This window comes from Ovis aries, chromosome 25 (assembly GCF_016772045.2).
Source record: "Ovis aries strain OAR_USU_Benz2616 breed Rambouillet chromosome 25, ARS-UI_Ramb_v3.0, whole genome shotgun sequence".
NCBI classification, from domain to species: domain Eukaryota; kingdom Metazoa; phylum Chordata; class Mammalia; order Artiodactyla; family Bovidae; genus Ovis; species Ovis aries.
The window spans coordinates 14,756,518-14,775,163 of NC_056078.1; the positions used below are offsets into that span (position 1 = coordinate 14,756,518).

At 41.4% G+C, this 18,646-nt stretch overlaps 1 protein-coding gene across 2 annotated transcripts; it reads right to left on the bottom strand.

Annotated features, from left to right (window-relative positions):
- Positions 1-496: 496 nt before the first annotated feature.
- Positions 497-15,247, bottom strand: MRLN (myoregulin). Of its 2 annotated transcripts, none has more exons than XM_012104921.4 (3): positions 15,150-15,247; positions 2,592-2,725; positions 497-727 (listed from the first exon to the last, which is right to left on the bottom strand). In XM_012104921.4, exons 2-3 carry the CDS (start codon positions 2,716-2,718, stop codon positions 567-569), a joined length of 288 nt encoding a protein of 95 aa, XP_011960311.1. In that variant the 5' UTR covers positions 2,719-2,725; positions 15,150-15,247; the 3' UTR covers positions 497-566. The 2 variants fall into 2 exon arrangements, with proteins under 2 accessions (XP_011960311.1, NP_001291730.1); NM_001304801.1 differs by having other exon boundaries at positions 499-727; positions 2,592-2,702; positions 15,150-15,213.
- Positions 15,248-18,646: the final 3,399 nt, after the last annotated feature.

Below are 18,646 nucleotides of genomic sequence, written 5' to 3' on the forward strand. Positions count from 1 at the left end.
TAGAATCACATAATAAACAACAAGATCCTATTGTATAGGAGAGAAAACTATATTCAATATCCTGTGATAACCCATAATGGAACAGCACATGAAAAAGGATGTATATATATGTACAACTTAAACATTTTGCTGTACAGTAGAAATTAATACAACACTGTAAATCAGCTACACTTCATAAAATAAATTTTAAAAACAAATTAAAACTTTAAAAATAGAACCATATAAAATTTTACATAGGTATGCATCCATAACAAAAAAAATCACTCATAATTACACTTACACATTGTAGTCAATCTATTAACTATATCAATCATGTTAAAAATCAAGAAGTTTTATGACAGTAGTATAGATTTTTTAAAAAAAATTCCATTTTAATTTATGTGAATGTTTTATAAACCATCAAGTTCTAAATAACACATAATGTTGTTTTTATTGCAATGTCCTATTAGCTTCTAGAATAACTGGAAATGTCATCAAATTAAAATCACTCAATGTATTAAATTATAAAATTTTATTCACTGGAGTTCAATATGAAATTCACAAGTAAAGAAAAGGAAGTCATTTTTCTAAGAAGTTATAACAACATATATAATAGACAGGAAGTCAACAAAGATTACAAACAAAATTTTTAGAAGTCTTCCCACAATTTCATCTTCTAGACTTGTGGGGGTAGTAGTAGAAATTAATATCCAATTTTTACATGTCATATCCAAAATGCTTCTGCTTCCTAAGAAGTAAAGAGAAAATATCCTTAAATAAACAAGTTTGTAATCCTGATTTTTTAAACTCAATCTAATAATTTGCACAGTAAAGAAATAGAGATCAAGAAATGTCTTTCAGTCAGGACTTTGTACATTTTAGTAACCAATCAATGAACTAAAATATTTTTCTCCTTAATGAATTAATGAACTTTTACCCACTAATTTTGACCATCTTATGTCATAATCATTGAATCTTCTACTTGTCTGTCTATTTTTTGGCTGAGCTGTGAAGCTTGTGGGAACCAAGGGGGAATCAAACTGGGCTGCAACAGTGAGTGCAGAGAGTCCTAACCACAGGACCACTAGAGAATTCTCTTATTTTTCCTTCTTTAAAAAAAAAAAGGCAAAAATTTTTTTTAAAAAAGCTCAAGAACTATCAGAATTACCACTCTCTTCCCAATGTTATAAATTATCAGTTTATTTTTGAAGTCTTTTCTGCAAAGTCACTTATAACCATTTTTATGGAACCAGTGAAATTGCAACTTTTCTAACCTACAGCTAGTATTACCAGGAAAGAAGAATTTGAAGTCATGCAAAAAGGCAGGTGATAAAATTTTTAAAAATTAAACAACAAAAGGTTTGTTTTCATCTCCTTGATCTTTCCTCAAAATCCTCTTTCTTATATTTTGGTCACTTATTAAGACATTAAATATTTTCATTTCCACCACACTTCTGTGTTCAGTTGGTAAAGAATCCCTCTGCAATGCAGGAGACCTGGATTTGATCCCTGGGTCAGGAAAATCCCCTGGAGGAGGGAACGGCAACCCACTGCAGTATTCTGGCCTGGAGAATCCCATGGACAGAGGAGCCTGGCGGGCTACAGTCCATGGGGTCGCAAAGAGCCAGATACTGCTGAGCAACTAACACTTACTTTCTGTGTTAATCAGTTTTTTTAAAATATCTGGAATTTTTTTAAGTATTATGGAATTGCAAAAGGTATTAATTTGTAGTCTGTTGAGCACACTGTTGGAATGTTTTACTGAATGCCTGTCAGGTAGGGAATTTAGAACCATTCCCAACTCCTTTTTCCAGGAATGTAAGGTCAAATGAGTTAAGTAATTTTCAAAGCCTTGTATCCAAGTCCCTTATATACACTCAACTTAAAACGAGCATCAGTACTTTTAAAAAGTGGAAAGATTGGGGTGGGAAAATATTTTCTGCTATTTTTTTTGCTCAAACCCAAAAAGGCAGGTAGAGTTTTAGGAGAGAACATGAAAGAGAAACAGGGAGATAAATGAGATGTATACAAATACCTTCTCCCTCTTTTGACTGATACCTTCTCCCTCTTGATTCATCTCTGTGATAACTAACCCCTCCCTAAAGGAGGGGATGATTTGCCCCAGATTTGGCAGCAATCATTGGCAAAGTGGTGATGGTGGTGGTGGTGGTTTGTGACCACAGAGAGCCCATCAGAATCCTCTGTCCATGGAATTTCCCAGGCAAGAATGCTAGAGTGGGTTGCCATTTCCTTCTCCAGGGGATCTTCCCAACCCAGGGATGGAACCAGCATCTCCTGCGTTGCAAGTGTATTCTTTACTGCTGAGCCACCAGGGAAGCCCGCATTGGCAAAGTAAACACCTAGAATTTCCCTTAAGTTCAACAGTTCCTTGGGAATTGTTTGGGAACAAGGGTAAGAATAACATATGCATTTGGAAAGTGATTTTCCTTGCCTCGTATTTCCTCCACCTCCAGCTTGTGTTTCTTCGGTCTGTATTCCGAGGGGGACCTTCAATTTTATCCAATTACAGTAGGAGAGAGACAGAATAGGAAGCAAGGGAAAGACCAGATGAGTGATGGGGATTGGACAGTGCACAGAAACCCACTTCTCACCTGATTTAATCCGGGTAGTGGTAGATAATGCTGCGCCTCGGTTTTCTCTCTGGCTGCTCTTCCTAGGACAAAGTGCATTCAGAACAGGTGGTCTCTTAGCAACCTTGGTTCCTGTGTCAAAGCACATTAAAAGCCTTTATTGAATGGTGAGGCAGTCTGTGAAGTAGGCAGTCAGGGAGCCTGCATGGAAAAGCTCTCAAAGAAGTTGGGAAAAGGTGATATGTTAATTTTGGTGGATTACAGAAACTACAGCTAAAAACTACAGCTAAAAACTGTAGCTAAAAACTACACCTTTCACAGAAAAGTTAAACAGAATTCTAGAATTTTCCTGACAGGGCAAACATTTACCACTCTTTTAAAACAATAGTTCTCAGGGGGTGGGGGGAACAGAAGAGATGTTGTTTAAGGGTTACATATGTGCCACTGATAGACAAATACGTTCCAGAGCGGTAATATACAGTACAGTCAGCATAGTCGTAAAAGTGTATTATATACATTAAACTTGCTGAGACTAAATATTAATTACTTGCAGCACAGAAGAAACGACAATCATGTGACATGCAGAGGTGTTAGCTAACGCGACCATGGCAGTGATATTACAATATAAACATATCAAATCAGTACACTGTACACCTTAAACTTATGCAATGTTTGTGTCAAATATAAATTAAATTTTGAAAGTTCCTAAAATTATTTTTTAAATATATGTTTCATTATCTTCCATAGTACAACAAACGAAAATTCTCTTTCTGCATAAGAGGCAATACCTCATGGGATTTTATATCTGCTATAAATTTTATAAGTTTTAAGATTGTGTATCACTTTTACAAACAAATTAGAAAGTGGAGGAGTGAATTTATTTGCAGAGACCAGACTGTAAAATTCAGACAAAACTGAAAAATTATTTATCCAACAAAATGATGATTATTACAACTATGAAATAATAGAAACATTACTTAGAAAATCATGTTGGAATATTTAAGTATGATGAAAACCAATACTTTAGGACCAGTCATCACACTCCTGGGTATATACCTGAAATACAAGCATAGATATCCACACCAGGACACACATTCAAACTTGATTTGTAATATACTGAAGCAACTTAGCAAAAGCAGCAGCAGCAACTTAAAAACAAACCAAATGCCTATTAGTAGATAGATAAATCCATATAATGGAATATTATACAATAATGAAAATTAAGTTACAGCTACATGAAAAAACAGTGGTGAATTTTACAAACATCGAGTTTTTAAAAAGCAAGACACAAAAGAAAACACATGGTAAATACATTTATGTAAAGTAGGAAAACAATTAAAGCTGCATGATTTAGGAGTACATAATATGGGTAGCAATGGTGTAGGTGATTAATCGATCAAGTAAAGCGAAGGATGGACTACCATAAACTCAGGATAGTGGTGGTGTTAAGGGAAGGGGTGGAGAGCTTCCAGAAATATTTCATTTCCTTCTTTCTTTTCTTTAAAATTTGGCCCTGCCATGTGCCATGCAAGGATCTTAGTTCTCCCCACAGTGGAAGCACTGAGTCTGAGTCCTCGTCACTGGACCACTGGGGAAATCTCTTTTATTTAAAAATTTGTCACTTTCTGTCCTTGGTGGTGGTTATGTTAATAATCAGTTTTTAATTACTTCCTAAACTTTTGAACTGTGGTGCTGGGAAGACTCTTGCGAGTCCCTTGGACTGCAAGGAGATCCAACCAGTCCATCCTAAAGGAGACCAGTCCTGGTTGTTCACTGGATGGACTGATGCTGAGGCTGAAACTCCAATACTTTGGCCACCTCATGTGAAGAATTGACTCATTGGAAAAGATCCTGATGCTGGGAGGGATTGGGGGCAGGAGGAGAAGGGGACGACAGAGGATGAGATGGCTGGATGGCATCACTGACTCGATGGACGTTAGTCTGAGTGAACTCCAGGAGTTGGTGATGGACAGGGAGGCCTGGCGTGCGGCGATTCATGGGGTCGCAAAGAGTCGGACACCACGGAGCGACTGAACTAAACTGAACTGAAACTGCACATAGAGATTTTATAGGCCTTTCTCTAGGTATGTAGGACTTCACAATTGAAATATTCTTTAAAAAGTCAGAGAATTCTCTACAAATGTCAATAATGACTGTAGTTGTTGAGTTTGGATGAAGGACTATACATGATTTTTTTCCCCTTGTTTCTTTCATTTCTCATATTTTCATTTAAAGGATGTTGCTTATGAAACTTCAGAACACTAAAGAAAATAGTTTTCTAGCTCCCTGTCCTCCTTCTTGTCCATCTGTTTAATAAAAGTAATGACTATATCTTTGTCAAACAAATCATTTTAACAAATATGAACTCGGGAAAATTAAATGCATCAGTGAGAGATCTGAATGAAAATATGTAACCTACACTTTATCCAATAAATTACACATTTTCATTAAAATGTTTCACTGACCCATTCCATTTTTCTTGAGTTTATATTAAATCTCTTTGGCTAAAGAACATGTTCTTGCTTCAGTCCAAAATGATCATGAAAAACAGGAATGTGGTGGTTCCTGTCTGGGTCTTCTCCTTAATGTTAGATCTGTTTCTAGAACTAAATCGCTGGAAGCACTTGCATCTGTACCACAAGTTTACTAGCACACTCAGATTTTACTGGGGATTAAATGATGCTTGATTCACATTTTGCCTAATTAGTCCATGCTATGCTATGGGGTTGCAAAGAGTCAGACACGACTGAAGCGACTTAGCAGCAGCAGCAGCAGCATGCTAGAAGCTTGGTAATCATGTGTTTTTTCTCTTAGGAACATTCTTTTGGAGGAATGGCTATTTCACAGCAGCATTTTCAGAAAAAAAGATGATTTGTAGTGTTTTTTATTGGATAAAACATGCACTGAATAAACAGATTTCAAAAATAAGTTGATTAATTTTAAACAAGTTAGCACACTTCTTGAAGTGTAATAGAATGTATTCAGTGGAACTATCTTATTTTGAATACAACATTTAAAAATACTAGCTAAAATAACATTAACTCCAATTTCTGATATAAGACATCCTACGTTATTTGGTGCCTAACATATTTCATGTTGAAATTTCAGATGGCTGCAAATAATTGCCCCTATCTTTTGAATGTCTCTTTATACCTTTCTTTCCCCTATTTCCAAAAGGCAATGAGAAACCATCTATTTTGTAGAAATTAATTTCTAGAAAGTTATACTGAAAGTAGTATGAATAATCTCTTATCTAGTTTTCAAAACTTGTCTTTATTATCTTCTCTTTTGACTCCACCAAGAGTCCAAATAATCTAACCCAAATTAATCTGTTTATTGAAGAGTGGTATCCCACAAAGAAAGTTAGACAAATGCCTAGTAGTCGTCACTTTTGGTCTCTGGGGGTTGAATTTCATTACATTCTCTGTTTTTCACCCTGCCATCAGCTTGTAGGTGCTAGCCTTTCAAATCTCCACAATCTTGTAGATTGTAGAGACTCCAGGGACCCCAAGAAGAGTGCATTTGCCAAATGGCTTGGTCCCCTAGGAAAATCAAAACAATGAAAATGAACCAGTAAAACCCCCTCTATTACATAAATTTATTACTTGTCCTAAGACTTCACCCATTTCTCAATCTCTCCCAACCTCTACTATTTCCACTTATGAGGCGTGGAGTCTCGGTCAAGACAAAGAAGAGAACATACTTTGCAAAGTCTGTTTTTCAATCAGAAGAAAAACACTTTTCATTGGATTCAAGATTGTAGTCTTAAACACATGAGTCACATTTCAAAAATATTTTCTGTTTTGATAAGAATTTGCTAATCCTACTTGTTTCCATCAATATCTAATGGTCAAGATAACATTCACAGAAGTTCCCTAGAGACACAAATAGAAAAATGAGACACAATTGAAACCTGTCCACTCTTGCTTAACAAGTCACTTAAAGAGGCTCAGACAGTAAGGAATCTGCCTGCAATGCAGGAGACCTGGGTTCAATCCTTGGATTGAGAACAATCCCCTGGAGAAGGAAATGGCTAGCCACTCTGGGATTCTTACCTGGAGAGTCCCACGGACAGAGGAGCCTGGCAGGCTACAGTCCATAAGGTCACGAAGAGTTGGATAGGACTGAGCAACTACCCATTTCACTTTTACTTTTAAGTAAAGTATAATAATGGCCATTTATCATGGGTCTAGTATGTGCAGGTTGTGATTAGACACTACTGGGGCATGGAGCAACTGCCCAAGTTTCGAAGCTACAGCCTTGATGCTAGTAATCTAGAACTTTAGCCCCCAGATGCCACTCTGTTTCAACTACGTGGATTTATTAATGTTTTCAAATGAAATGGATCAAAATGGAAATATCCACATGTAATTACCAACAGCTGTTCTTTCTCTTTAGTCCTGACTCCTCTCCGTATATGTGAATTGCTGGGTGAACAAAGGGATGGATAGTCTTGCAGTTACCCCTCTGGGCCTGATAACCCTGAATTTTCTGGAACACTTTTACAACAGCCAGTTTTATTCACATCAAAACCATCTTCTCTTTATAAATGGATCTTTCACAGGCCACTACTACAAGCTTACTATCTAGCAACCTGATTAGCTGAAAGTTCAGGGTTTTTTTAATCTGTTTTTTATGAGCTTTTACTCTCTGCAATTTTATTCTCTTCTATTATTAGTTTTGTTATCGACCCACTGATCATCCTATGACTGACAAGTTTGTCCCCTTGATCTTTTTTTTTTTTTTTTGGGTTGTGCCAGCGGCTTGTGGGATCTTAGTTTCTCAATCAGGGATTGAACCTATGTCCCCTGCAGTGGAAGCAAGAAATCTTAACCACTGGCCCACCAGGGAATTTCTCCTCTTGATCTTATTAACATTAGCTGGATGGAGAAGTAACAAGAATGCTTCCAGGACTTGGTAGTTGAGAGATGGGTCAGGAATAAGACTGGTGGTATTTGACTTGGATCTGCCACTTACTCTGAGACCCCGGGCAAGTCATGTTAACTCTCTGTGCCTCTGTTTGTTAGCACTTCTATAAAACGGGGATGATAATAACTGTGTGTGCATGTGTGTGTGTGCGCATGCTCCGTTGTGCTCTTTGTGACCCCGTGGACTGTATCCCACAATGCTCCTCGGTCCATGGAAATTTCCAGGCAAGAATACTGGAGTGAGTTGCCGTTTCCTACTTTGAGGGAATCTTCCTGAACCAGGGATCGAACCCGAGTCTCTTGTGTCTCCTACATTGGGAGGCGATTCTTTAATACTGTGCCACCTGGAAGCCCAATAATGACAGCAGCCACTTCTTAGGGTAGTTTGGAGAAGGCAATGGCACCCCACTCCAGTACTCTTGCCTGGAAAATCCCATGGATGGAGGAGCCTGGTAGGCTGCAGTCCATGGGGTTGCCAAGAGTCGGACACGACTGAGCAACTTCACTTTCACTTTTCACTTTCATGCATTGGAGAAGGAAATGGCAACCCGCTTCAGTGTTCTTGCCTGGAGAATCCCAGGGATGGGGGAGCCTGGTGGGCTGCCATCTCTGGGGTCACACAGAGTCAGACACAACTGAAGCAACTTAGCAGCAGCAGCACAGCAGTGTGAGAATTAAATGAGATAATACTGTGCCTAGCGAGTAAACACTTAATAAGCAAGGGTAACTATCATTATCAATTGTACTGTACCATATTACCTCCTAGATGGCACCCCTTGAATGAATCAGTTTTCTCAGTTTCTCTTTAGGTATCCAAACATAGAAAATTGTCACACACCTACTCATCCTTTGAAGCCCAATATATCTCCTCTGTGATCCTTCCTGATGTCCTCGGGCAGAATTTAGTGTCCACTTATCTGTAATGTATTGAAACTCACTACAGTGTATAATGGTTATTGTTTGCATGCAACCCCCATGGGCAGTTGCTGTCTTCCTAGAAAGTGGGGATGGACTTACCCATCCTGAATCCCACTGCCTCATGGTATTTGATGTTAATCATTTTTAACAATATTGATTTATTAATTGCACATCAAACAGAAGCTTTCTTGGAAGGCTGAAAGTTCATTTTGCCCAAAAGACAACTACAATAAGAAAAACACATATAGTAAGTCTACTTTTACCACCAAAATTTCAAAAATAAAATCCCAATGTTGGGTAGTTTCAATTTTGTCTCCAGAAAATGTCTCTCTCCCACAAAATTTATGTTTAATGAAATTTATCTTTTAGAAACCTGAGAAATCATATAGGAATCATGCCTTGTTGATGTTTTTTCTTTTGGCCTGTAATTATGTGACCTAGTCAAATGTTGGAAGAGAACAAAACTTTTGTACCAGCCTACAGGGTTTCATGATGGAAATGTCTTGTTGGGAGGGTTACTATTTCTCCAGCATAATGGTGATTTGTCTCCGTAAGATTCTAGAAACAGATGACAGCCTGGTAGGATAGGAGACATCAACTCCTTAATTTTGAGTCATTCAGAAGTTAACTAAAAAATCAGGCACATTCAATAGTTAAAAGGATTCTGTGCATTCTGTAAGTTTCCAAAATAGAGTTCAAGGTGCATTTTCTGAATTAATTATGTGAGGAATTATATGAGGAAGAGGATTTAACAGATATCTGAGAAATTAACTCATCAATAATATGAGCATTGTACAGAGAAAGCTTGAATGAGAATAACAATAAATGGCATATGGTTTTACACCAGTGATTATGAGCATGATTGTTAAACCTTGTTTCCTGATTAAAATATAATTTCAAGGAGACCTTTCTCTCTCTAGCTAAGAAAAACAACTGTAGTGAAAAAATCTCAACTATGACAGAAATGTTAGCACTGGCAAAGAAATTTGAGATTTCTTCCAGCTTCTCATTTGACAAGCGAGGCCCAGAGAAGTACAGTAACTTGTCTGAGGTCACATAGTTACTTTTCTTCTGAGCAGCCATATTAATTGCCTCAGCAAATTTTTGATACATTTATGATAAATTGGATTCTGCATTTCACCAGACTTGGCTCTTTGAAGATCTGCCTTCAACACCTCCCAACTGCTTTGATTCAGGCCAAGGGAGGGCCAATGTCCAGGATAAGATAAGCCACAAGGAGAACTTGGAAACTTGGGAGGTAAGACTTGCCAGAATTGACAAAGTGGACTTTGCTTGGAGACAGAAACACGTGCTCTGTCACAGAGATGGGGGTCAGAAAGGTTGTGAAGCTGGATGGAACTGGTTTGAGATCCTGGTTCTGGCTGGTATTAGCACGATAGCCATTGACCAGACCTCATCTGGAGATAGACATAACCAGTCTTGCATGGGATTGAAAGGATTTTATTGATAACTATAGTTAAGAAGGGCCTGCACATATTCTGATTTTAATCTCATAAAGCCACGTGAGGTGAGTGCTAATGCTTCTATTTCCTTAGTTGGAGAGACTGATGACCTGAAACCTCAGGGAGCTATTTGAGATCACACTCCTGGGGATGACCCGGGATTTGAATGGAAGTCAGTTTGGCTTCAAAGCCTTAGCCACTGCAGCATCTCAGGAGTGGTCAAAAGAAAAAGGTGAGCTAAGAGCCCAGCATGTTGCCTGGCAATAGATAAAATAATGGTTGATATGATGAAGCTTGGGAGTCAAAAAGGTGGACACTTCCTGCAGTCCGACAATGATGGAGGGAGGTGAGGGACTCAGATGGACTTCAGAGATGGCAGGCCCCAGGAAGCTGAGACAGACATGCAGACAAGTGGGCCAGAGGGCACTGTCTGGCCTGGCAGAGCCCCATGAGGGTGCACCTGACCCCTAGAAGTGTAGAGAGGGTCCCAGACCTCTGTGGAATCCCTCTGCTCTCCTCCTCTTTGACTGTAGTTCTCATGCTTTCTCTCCATGTCAACATCTGTCCAATCTGGGCTTTCCCAAGCCATATATGACCATGCCTCAAGAAGGCAATGGCACCCCACTCCAGTACTCCTGCCTGGAAAACCCCATGGATGGAGGAGCCTGGTAGGCTGCAGTCCATGGGGTCATTGAGGGTCAGACACGACTGAGTGACTTCACTTTCACTTTTCACTTTCATGCATTGAAGGAGGAAATGGCAACCCACTCCAGTACTCCTGCCTGGAGAATCCGAGGGCCGGGGGAACCTGGTGGGCTGCCGTCTGTGGGGTCACACAGAGTCAGACACGACTGAAGTGACTTAGCAGCAATAGCAGAACATTTTTAAAAAACATTAATTAGTTAATTGTTTTGGCCATGTGCACAGCATGTGGCAGGGCTTCCCAGGTAGCTCAGTGGTAAATAATCTGCCTCCCAATGCAGGAGATGCAGGAGACTCCAGGTTAAGAAGCTCCTCTGGAGGAGAAAAGGGCAACCCACTCCAGTACTCTTGCCTGGGAAATCTCATGGACAGAGGAGCCTGGTGTGCTACAGTCCAAGGGGTTGCAAAGTCAGACACGACTGAGTGAGCACACAGGCACACACAGCATGTGGGATCTCAGTTCCTTGACCAGGGAGGACCCCGTATTCCCTGCGTTGGAAGTGAGGAGGCTTAACTCCTGGAGCACCAGAGAAGTCCCTTGCCTCACACATTTGAGTAAATATTCCAGCCCTAAAATGAACAGTTTTTCTACCTATGAATAAACATCTCTTCTTAATCATCCAGTACCAAGACTCCTGAAGGCTGAAATTTTCCGAGACCCTGTTCCTAAACCAAATAGGAGATTGCATTGCCCCTAAGAAGACATAAATTACTCAGTTACAGGCACTTAACATTAAGAAAGATTCTGGAACCAAAACAATCAAAATGTTTTCAACCTTCTCCCTGCCAAGTTCCCCAACCCTTGCCAGGAATCACAGCTGTAGTGCAGTCTTATGAGGCCAGATGAACTGTCCAGAGTTGTGGCGAGGACCAGACCTACAAAGCTTCCTTGCGGAGCCCCACAGGGCAGTGCCACATGATGCCTTCCATGGTGTGGTGAAGCAGGAGTGGAGCTGAGGCCAGGTGCTTATTTGTTGGCTTTGGGGGTTTTATCTGCAGAGCTCTTATATCGAAACAAGTGTCCTCCCAGGTTTGGCGAGTGGAGGGGAGGTCTCTGGACCTGTTTGACTTCTTAAAAGCATTCGGGAAAACCTTTTAAACTACTTTCTTGGCCTGCAACACACACTCCTTTGCCTAAATTCATTGCTAGCAGTTTTGTCTTTTTAATCTAATATTTGATTTCTGAAACCAGCTAAGTGTTATTCGGAGTCAAGTTAAGCTGAGAAGGCAGATGGCCAGGTTGGAGAACAGAATTTCAGGTTCAATGAAAGACTGTAACTTCTTCTAAGGTCAAATTAAATTCCTAGCATTTAGCACAGGGCTGGGGCTTCCCTGATAGCTCAGTTGGTAAAGAATCCACCTACAGTGCAGGAGACACTGGTTCTATTCTTGGGTTGGGAAGATCTGCTGGAGAAGGGATAAACTACCCACTCCAGTATTCTTGGGCTTCTCTTGTGGCTCAGCTGGTAAAGAATCCGCCTGCAATGAGGGAGACCTGGGTTCGATCCCTGGGTTGGGAAGATTCCCTGGAGAAGGAAAAGGCCACACACACCAGTATTCTAGCCTAGAGAATTCCATGAACTGTATAGTCCATGGAGTCGCAAAGAGTTGGACACAACTGAGCAACTTTCGTGAGCCGGCTCACCCTTATGGCAGAAAGTGAAGAGGAACTAGAAAGCCTCTTGATGAAAGTGAAAGAGAGTGAAAAAGTTGGCTTAAAGCTCAACATTCAGAAAACGAAGATCATGGCATCTGGTCCCATCACTTCATGGCAAATAGATGGGGAAACAGTGGAAACAGTGTCAGACTTTATTTTTGGGGGGCTCCAAGATCACTGCAGATGGTGACTGTAGCCATGAAATTAAAAGACGCTTACTCCTTGGAAGAAAAGTTATGACCAACCTAGATAGTATATTCAAAAGCAGAGATATTACTTTGCTGACTAAGGTCCGTCTAGTCAAGGCTGTGGGTTTTCCAGTGGTCATGTATGGATGTGAGAGTTGGACTGCGAAGAAGGCTGAGTGCCGAAGAACTGATGTTTTTGAACTGTGGTGTTGGAGAAGACTCTTGAGAGTCCCTTGGACTGCAAGGAGATCCAACCAGTCCATTCTGAAGGAGATCAACCCTGGGATTACTTTGGAAGGAATGATGCTAAAGCTGAAGCTCCAGTACTTTGGCCACCTCATGGGAAGAGCTGACTCATTTGAAAAGACCCTGATGCTGGGAGGGATTGGGGGCAGGAGGAGAAGGGACGACCGAGGATGAGATGGCTGGATGGCATCATGGACTCGATGGACGTGAGTCTGAGTGAACTCCGGGAGATGGTGATGGACAGGAGGCCTGGCGTGCTGTGGTTCATGGTGTTGCAAAGAGTCGGACACGACTGAGCGACTGAACTGACTGAACTGAACTGAGCAACTTTCACTTTCACTTTCACTTTGGAACAAAACAGGTACTCCAAAAAAACAAACAAACAAATAAACAAACTGGGGTGGGGAGGATGAGATTCGACTATATGGTGAGTTTTTCTGTGCCTCCCAAGCTTGTTGCGTAGAAGGTGAACCCAGGGAGGAACACTGAAAACCAATGAGCCGTTTTCTAAAAATGCACAGCTCTCCAAGGTGAGGTCTGATGATAATACCCATCCTCAGTGAGTAAGTTTTGGGAATGATGGCCCTGTGGAATGCCTGCCCACTGTTTCACCTCTCATGTACCATGGATCAAAGCCATTCTGACTTATATCAGTTACTCATGAAATGACTTCTCTCTCCTGCCTTATTCTGAGTTTACTGACCCTTGGAGAAGGAAATGGCAACCCACTCCAGTACTCTTGCCTGGAGAATCCCAGGGAGGCAGAAGCCTGGTAGGCTATAGTCCATGGGGTCGCAAAGAGTCGGACACGACTGAGTGACTTCACTTTCACTTTGCTAATCTAGCACTGTGTATTCACACAGTGGGAATGAAATAACCATCTGCAGAATGAAAGCTTGCAGTGGAAAACGAAAATCTCATCCTGTCTCCTGAGCACACAGGGTAACACTTTGGGAAGCAGGTATTCTCTGAAACAACCCTCCTTTCTGTCTCATCCAGACACAGAATTGGAGCTAGGAAGCGGGGTAACCAGTCTTTCAGAAGCACAGAAGCATGGAACCAAAAGAAAAATTTCAGAATGCTGATTACAGAAGAGCAGAAAAGTTTATTACAATAATAGCTTGTGCTTTGAATTTGTTTTGAGTTTCCCCAGCACTGTTGATCTTGTTGTAGTTGTTTAGTCACTGAGTCATGTCCAACTCTTTGCAATGCCATGCACTGCAGCATGCCAGGCTTCCCCGTCCTTCACTATCTCTTGCAGTTTAGCCATAGCCTAATGTCCTGAACTGCTTACCATATGGCATCCTCCAAAGGCCCCATCCTCAGCATTCCCATGGCTGATACGATCCTAAGGATGAAGTTACTAAAAGCACTAAAAGCCAATTATTGTCTCTACAGTTTAAACTTTCCCATCAAAGACCATGTTGGAGGTTCTAGGTTAAGAAGAGTCAAGAAAAATTTCAAATGAGGGACTTCATCGATAATGCTCCCATACTCGGCCACTTAGAAACATGGTGAGTAAAACCCACCACCTTATCAAGGAGGTTATAACTCTCATCTCATAAACAAGGAAACTGAGGCTCAGAGAGGGTGAGTACTTGTTTAAGGTCGCACAGCTTGTTGAGCCAGGCCTCAGTGCCAAGCCAGCATCTCCCTCCTTCCAGTTCCCTGTGATGCCTCTCTTATTTAGAAGCCTGATGCACATGTTCAAGAGGACTGAACCTACCTAACTAAAGCAGAAAAATCTCTTAGTCTGTAATCCTGAGGAGGGACTGGAGTGTCAGCTTTCATCTTTTCTGAGAGGACTGGGCAGGGCCCCAGCTTCAGGGTCTTCCTTTTCCAGACCGTAAACACAGTGACCTACTTTGCAGGACTCTCAGAAACAACCATTATTTCAAAAGAAAAAAAAAAAAAAAGGCTGCAAGGACAAAGCCTTTGGCTAAACACTCAAGGTGGCAATAAATTCAAGCAACAGGACAGATGCCCTCTCTCTGCAGCAAACCTCAAACGTGGAAAAATAACAGACAAGGCCCAAGTGTCCAGTCCAATATTCCCCTGCAGACACTTTCCATATGTGAAATTTCTCTTTGAAATCACTGAAATCCTCTCTTTGGGGAGGGAACACAGAAAGATAGAAATACTGTTAATAATAATAATAATATAAAATAATTAATAATAAATATTAATATCTGGCATGACCACAAGGCTGGGTCAAGCTTTGAGATCATATTAACCCCTTGCTTCTCCTTCTGGCTTTATTAAGCTAGAAGGAAATGGAGGGGATAGAACTCTAATTCATATTAGATAATATAACCAACCTTATAAAAACTGGGAAGACATTGAAAGACAGGGAGAGAAAACAGGTTTCCAGGGTCTTTGAGCTTCCTGTATTCCCCTACCAGAAGCAAGCAAGACTTCTGCTAAACTTTCCTCTTGTCAGCATTTTAAAAGGCCACTAAAAAACAACCAAAACTTACTGTTTAGGGGTTTGATAAGCGAAGTCCAAAGTCAAGGAGATGATCTCTCTCTTTTGTGAAAAACACCATCTGCTCCTAGGTGGCTCAGGAGACTCACTGGGCTGTTATTAATAAACTGGCTTAGCGCCTTCCTGAGAAACATGAGCCAGGCTGTCATGGGAGGAGGCAAGTGGGGAGGAACAGACAGATACAGGTGGGGTGGGTAAATGATGACAAAAACACCCTTAGGCCCACAGAGGAGTGCAAATAACCCGTGAGTAAGGGGTGGGCCCCTCCACATCAGTATTGATCGTGAGGTGCTAAAGTTCATGTCAGAGGTGCTAAAAGTTCAACATCAACTAACCAAACACTCGCTACTATCTTACGCTATTGGAAAACGTCATGACTCAAGCAATGTCAAGCTTTCCTTTGTTCTTCTGAGCAATTCTTTTCCATGGATATTAATATTTGAATATCTTCTCAAACTACACATTTTTGCTTTATGTTGAATTTCTTGTTTTTCAAATAAACAAATAGACTTTTAAATGCACATTATCAATTTGTTAAGGTTTGTTTTCTCGTGAGCATCTCAGTCTCTCTCCAACAAATAATCCCAAACCTTTCCTGGCCAAGGGAGGCGTGCATTGTGACAGCATCGTAATAAAGGGAAACCTGTAGAATTCAAATTCAAAGAACGGAAATAGTCGTGACCTGGCTACTGGTTTACAGCAGGTCTTCCCTTTTGAAAAACTATCAACTATTTCCCAAAAATCTAAGTCTATGCCTCCCTTCCCCTAACCACTGACACCAAATTGTTCAGACCAAGAACTACCTGTCTTCTAACTTACATGATCTAACTTACATTGGTTCTGTATCTGTCTAAAGTGTTAAAAGAAAACTGAGGATCACACAAAAGTTATTAGATTATATAAAGATACAGAATTGAAGGGAACAAACACTCATCAAATGTCCAATTTGTAAGGATCCAGCTGCCACCCGGTTCAGGCCTGGTAAATATTCTTTTTTCAAACTCAACTGGGGCTTCTCCTCTCCAGCCAGGCCCCTGACATTTGACCCACCTTCAACCTGAATCAGCATATTCAGAACAACCCTTCCTTAGTCATCCTACCCCAGCCCAAAAGCTGACCATGAACGTGGACCTTCCCTGATCAATGGTCCAGACATCAACTTGTTCACCCCATAGACAACATCCAGCTCCTTCCGGTCTTGTTTACCCTCCTTTGGGGAAAAAGTGGAAGCAGTGACACACTTTATTTTCTTGGGGTCCAAAATCACTATGGATGGTGACTGCAGCCATAAGATTTAAAAACACTTGTTCCTTGGAAGAAAAACTATGTTAAACCAAGACAGTGTATTAAAAAGCAGAGATATCACTTTGCTGACAAAGGTCTGTATAGTAAGAGCTATGGTTTTTCTAGTAGTCATGTACAGATGTGAGAGTTGAACCATAAAGAAGGCTGAGCATTGAAGAATTGATGCTTTTGAATTGTGGTGCTAGAGAAGACTCCTGAGAGTTCCTTGAACAGCAGAAGATCAAACCAGTCAATCTGGTTTGCTTCATGGACGGACTGATGATGCTGAAGCTGAAGCTCCAATACTTTGGCCACCTGAAGTGAAGAGCAGACTCATTGGAAAAGACTCTGATGCTGGGAAAGACTGAGGGCAGGAGGAGAAGGGGGCAGTAGAGGATGAAAGAGTTAGATAGCATGGAGATGAATTTGCGCAAACTCTGGGAGATAGTGAAGGACAGAGAAGCCTGATGTGCTGCAGTCCATGGGGTCACAGAGTCGGACATGACTTATTGACTGAACAACAAACTACAAAATTTTAAACAAGCCATTTTCCACCTGACCTTTGAGATGCTTGCAATCTTGTGGTCAATGTGTTATTTTGCAGTGGGCCCCTTCCCCATATTATAAGCCTTTTCTCTTTTTTGAGAATTTTTGAAGTTGTGGTAAAAGGCACATATCGTAAACATTAGCACCCTAAACATTTTCAAGTGTGTGGTTTGGTCATGTTAAGTACGCCCACTTTATTGTGCTACAGATCTCCAGAACTTTTCCATCTTGCGAAACTGAAACTCTCATCCCCGTCAGAGAGCCGCTGTCTACTGCCGGCCTTTCCTCCCACCTCTGGCAACCACTTACAATAGTCCTTTCAAATACTCCCCCTTACCTAAATCTGGATTTGTCTTGGACAGTTTGCTGGTGCCATGTCTCAGACTGAATGCCAGCCCTCCCGTGGGCCAGGCCGTCTTCACCTAGGTTTTCCCGTTGGCTTCTCTGACCCTCTGTGTCCTGGGGATCTGGGATGTTCATTCGGGGCTTTGGCCAGCCGTCTCACGTGACATGCTGAGTTACAGTGACTCTTCCAGGCAAGGTGACTTTCCTCTGGCTCTTCTGCGAGGCCCCTCCTATTTCTCTTTGGTTCCTCTTGTGAGATTTTTCCAGGAAGTTCTTCAGCTCCTCAACTGAGGATTGAATGAAGGAGGATTCTTTGCACTGGGACAGTGTGGGAAGCATCAGAGCAGTAACACAAGAGGGGGATGATCTTTCCTGTCTTTTTTATTTTTTTCCCTTTTTTTCCCCTTCCCCCCCTCTTCCTCCCCCCTTTTTTTGTCCTGTCTTTTTTAAGGTCTTCATGTCTGAAGTGATTATCTAATCCCACGGGTTACTAACTGGATGAGTTTCCTAGGGTTGTCCTGACAAAATGCCATAAACTGTGTGGCTTTGAACAACAGAAAGTTGCTGTCTCAGAGTTCTGGAGGCTAGAATCTGAAACTGAGGTGTCGGCAGGGCCACCCTCCTTCTGCAGGTTCTAAGGGACGATTGTTTTCTTGTCTGGTCCTGGAGCTCAGTGACTGCCTGCAGTCCTTGGCACGTCCTGGTTTATGTTAGATGATCTACATACGTCATTTCTTCTCCTTTTTTTTAATTTCCCTGTAAACCGCCTCAAATAACTATTTTTTAAAAATAATTTTATTGATTGATTGATTGATTTCTGGCTGTGCTGGCTCTCCGTTGCTGTGCGGGCTTTTCCCTAGTTGTGGAGAGTGGGAGCTACTCTCTAGCTGTAGTGCAGGGACTTCTCACTGTGGCGGCTTCCCCAGTTGCACAGCACAGGTTCTAGGGCACACGGGCTTCAGTAGATGCAGTACATGGGCTCAGCAGTTGAGGCTTCCCGGCTTTACAGCACAGGCTCATGGGTTTAGCTCTTCGGGACATGTGGGATCTTCCCAGACCAGGGATCAAACTTGTGTCTCCTGCATTGGCAGGCAGATTATTTACCACTGAGCCACCAGGGAAACCCTACATCATTGCTAATAAGATAAAATACTGAAATATTGGCAACTCACTCCAGTACCCTTGCCTGGAGAATCCCATGGATGGAGGAGCCTGGTAGGCTGCAGTCCATGGGGTCGCGAAGAGTCAGGCACGACTAAGCAACTTCACTTTCACTTTTTACTTTCATGCACTGGAGAAGGAAATGGCAACCCA

Coding starts and splice junctions, on each gene's coding strand:
- MRLN (XM_012104921.4), bottom strand. CDS start 2,718: ATGTGCTTTGACACAGGAACCAAGGTTGCTAAGAGACCACCTGTTCTG. Junction 728..2,591: donor CACTACCCGGATTAAATCAG/GTGAGAAGTGGG, acceptor TTTACTTCTTAG/GAAGCAGAAGCATTTTGGAT.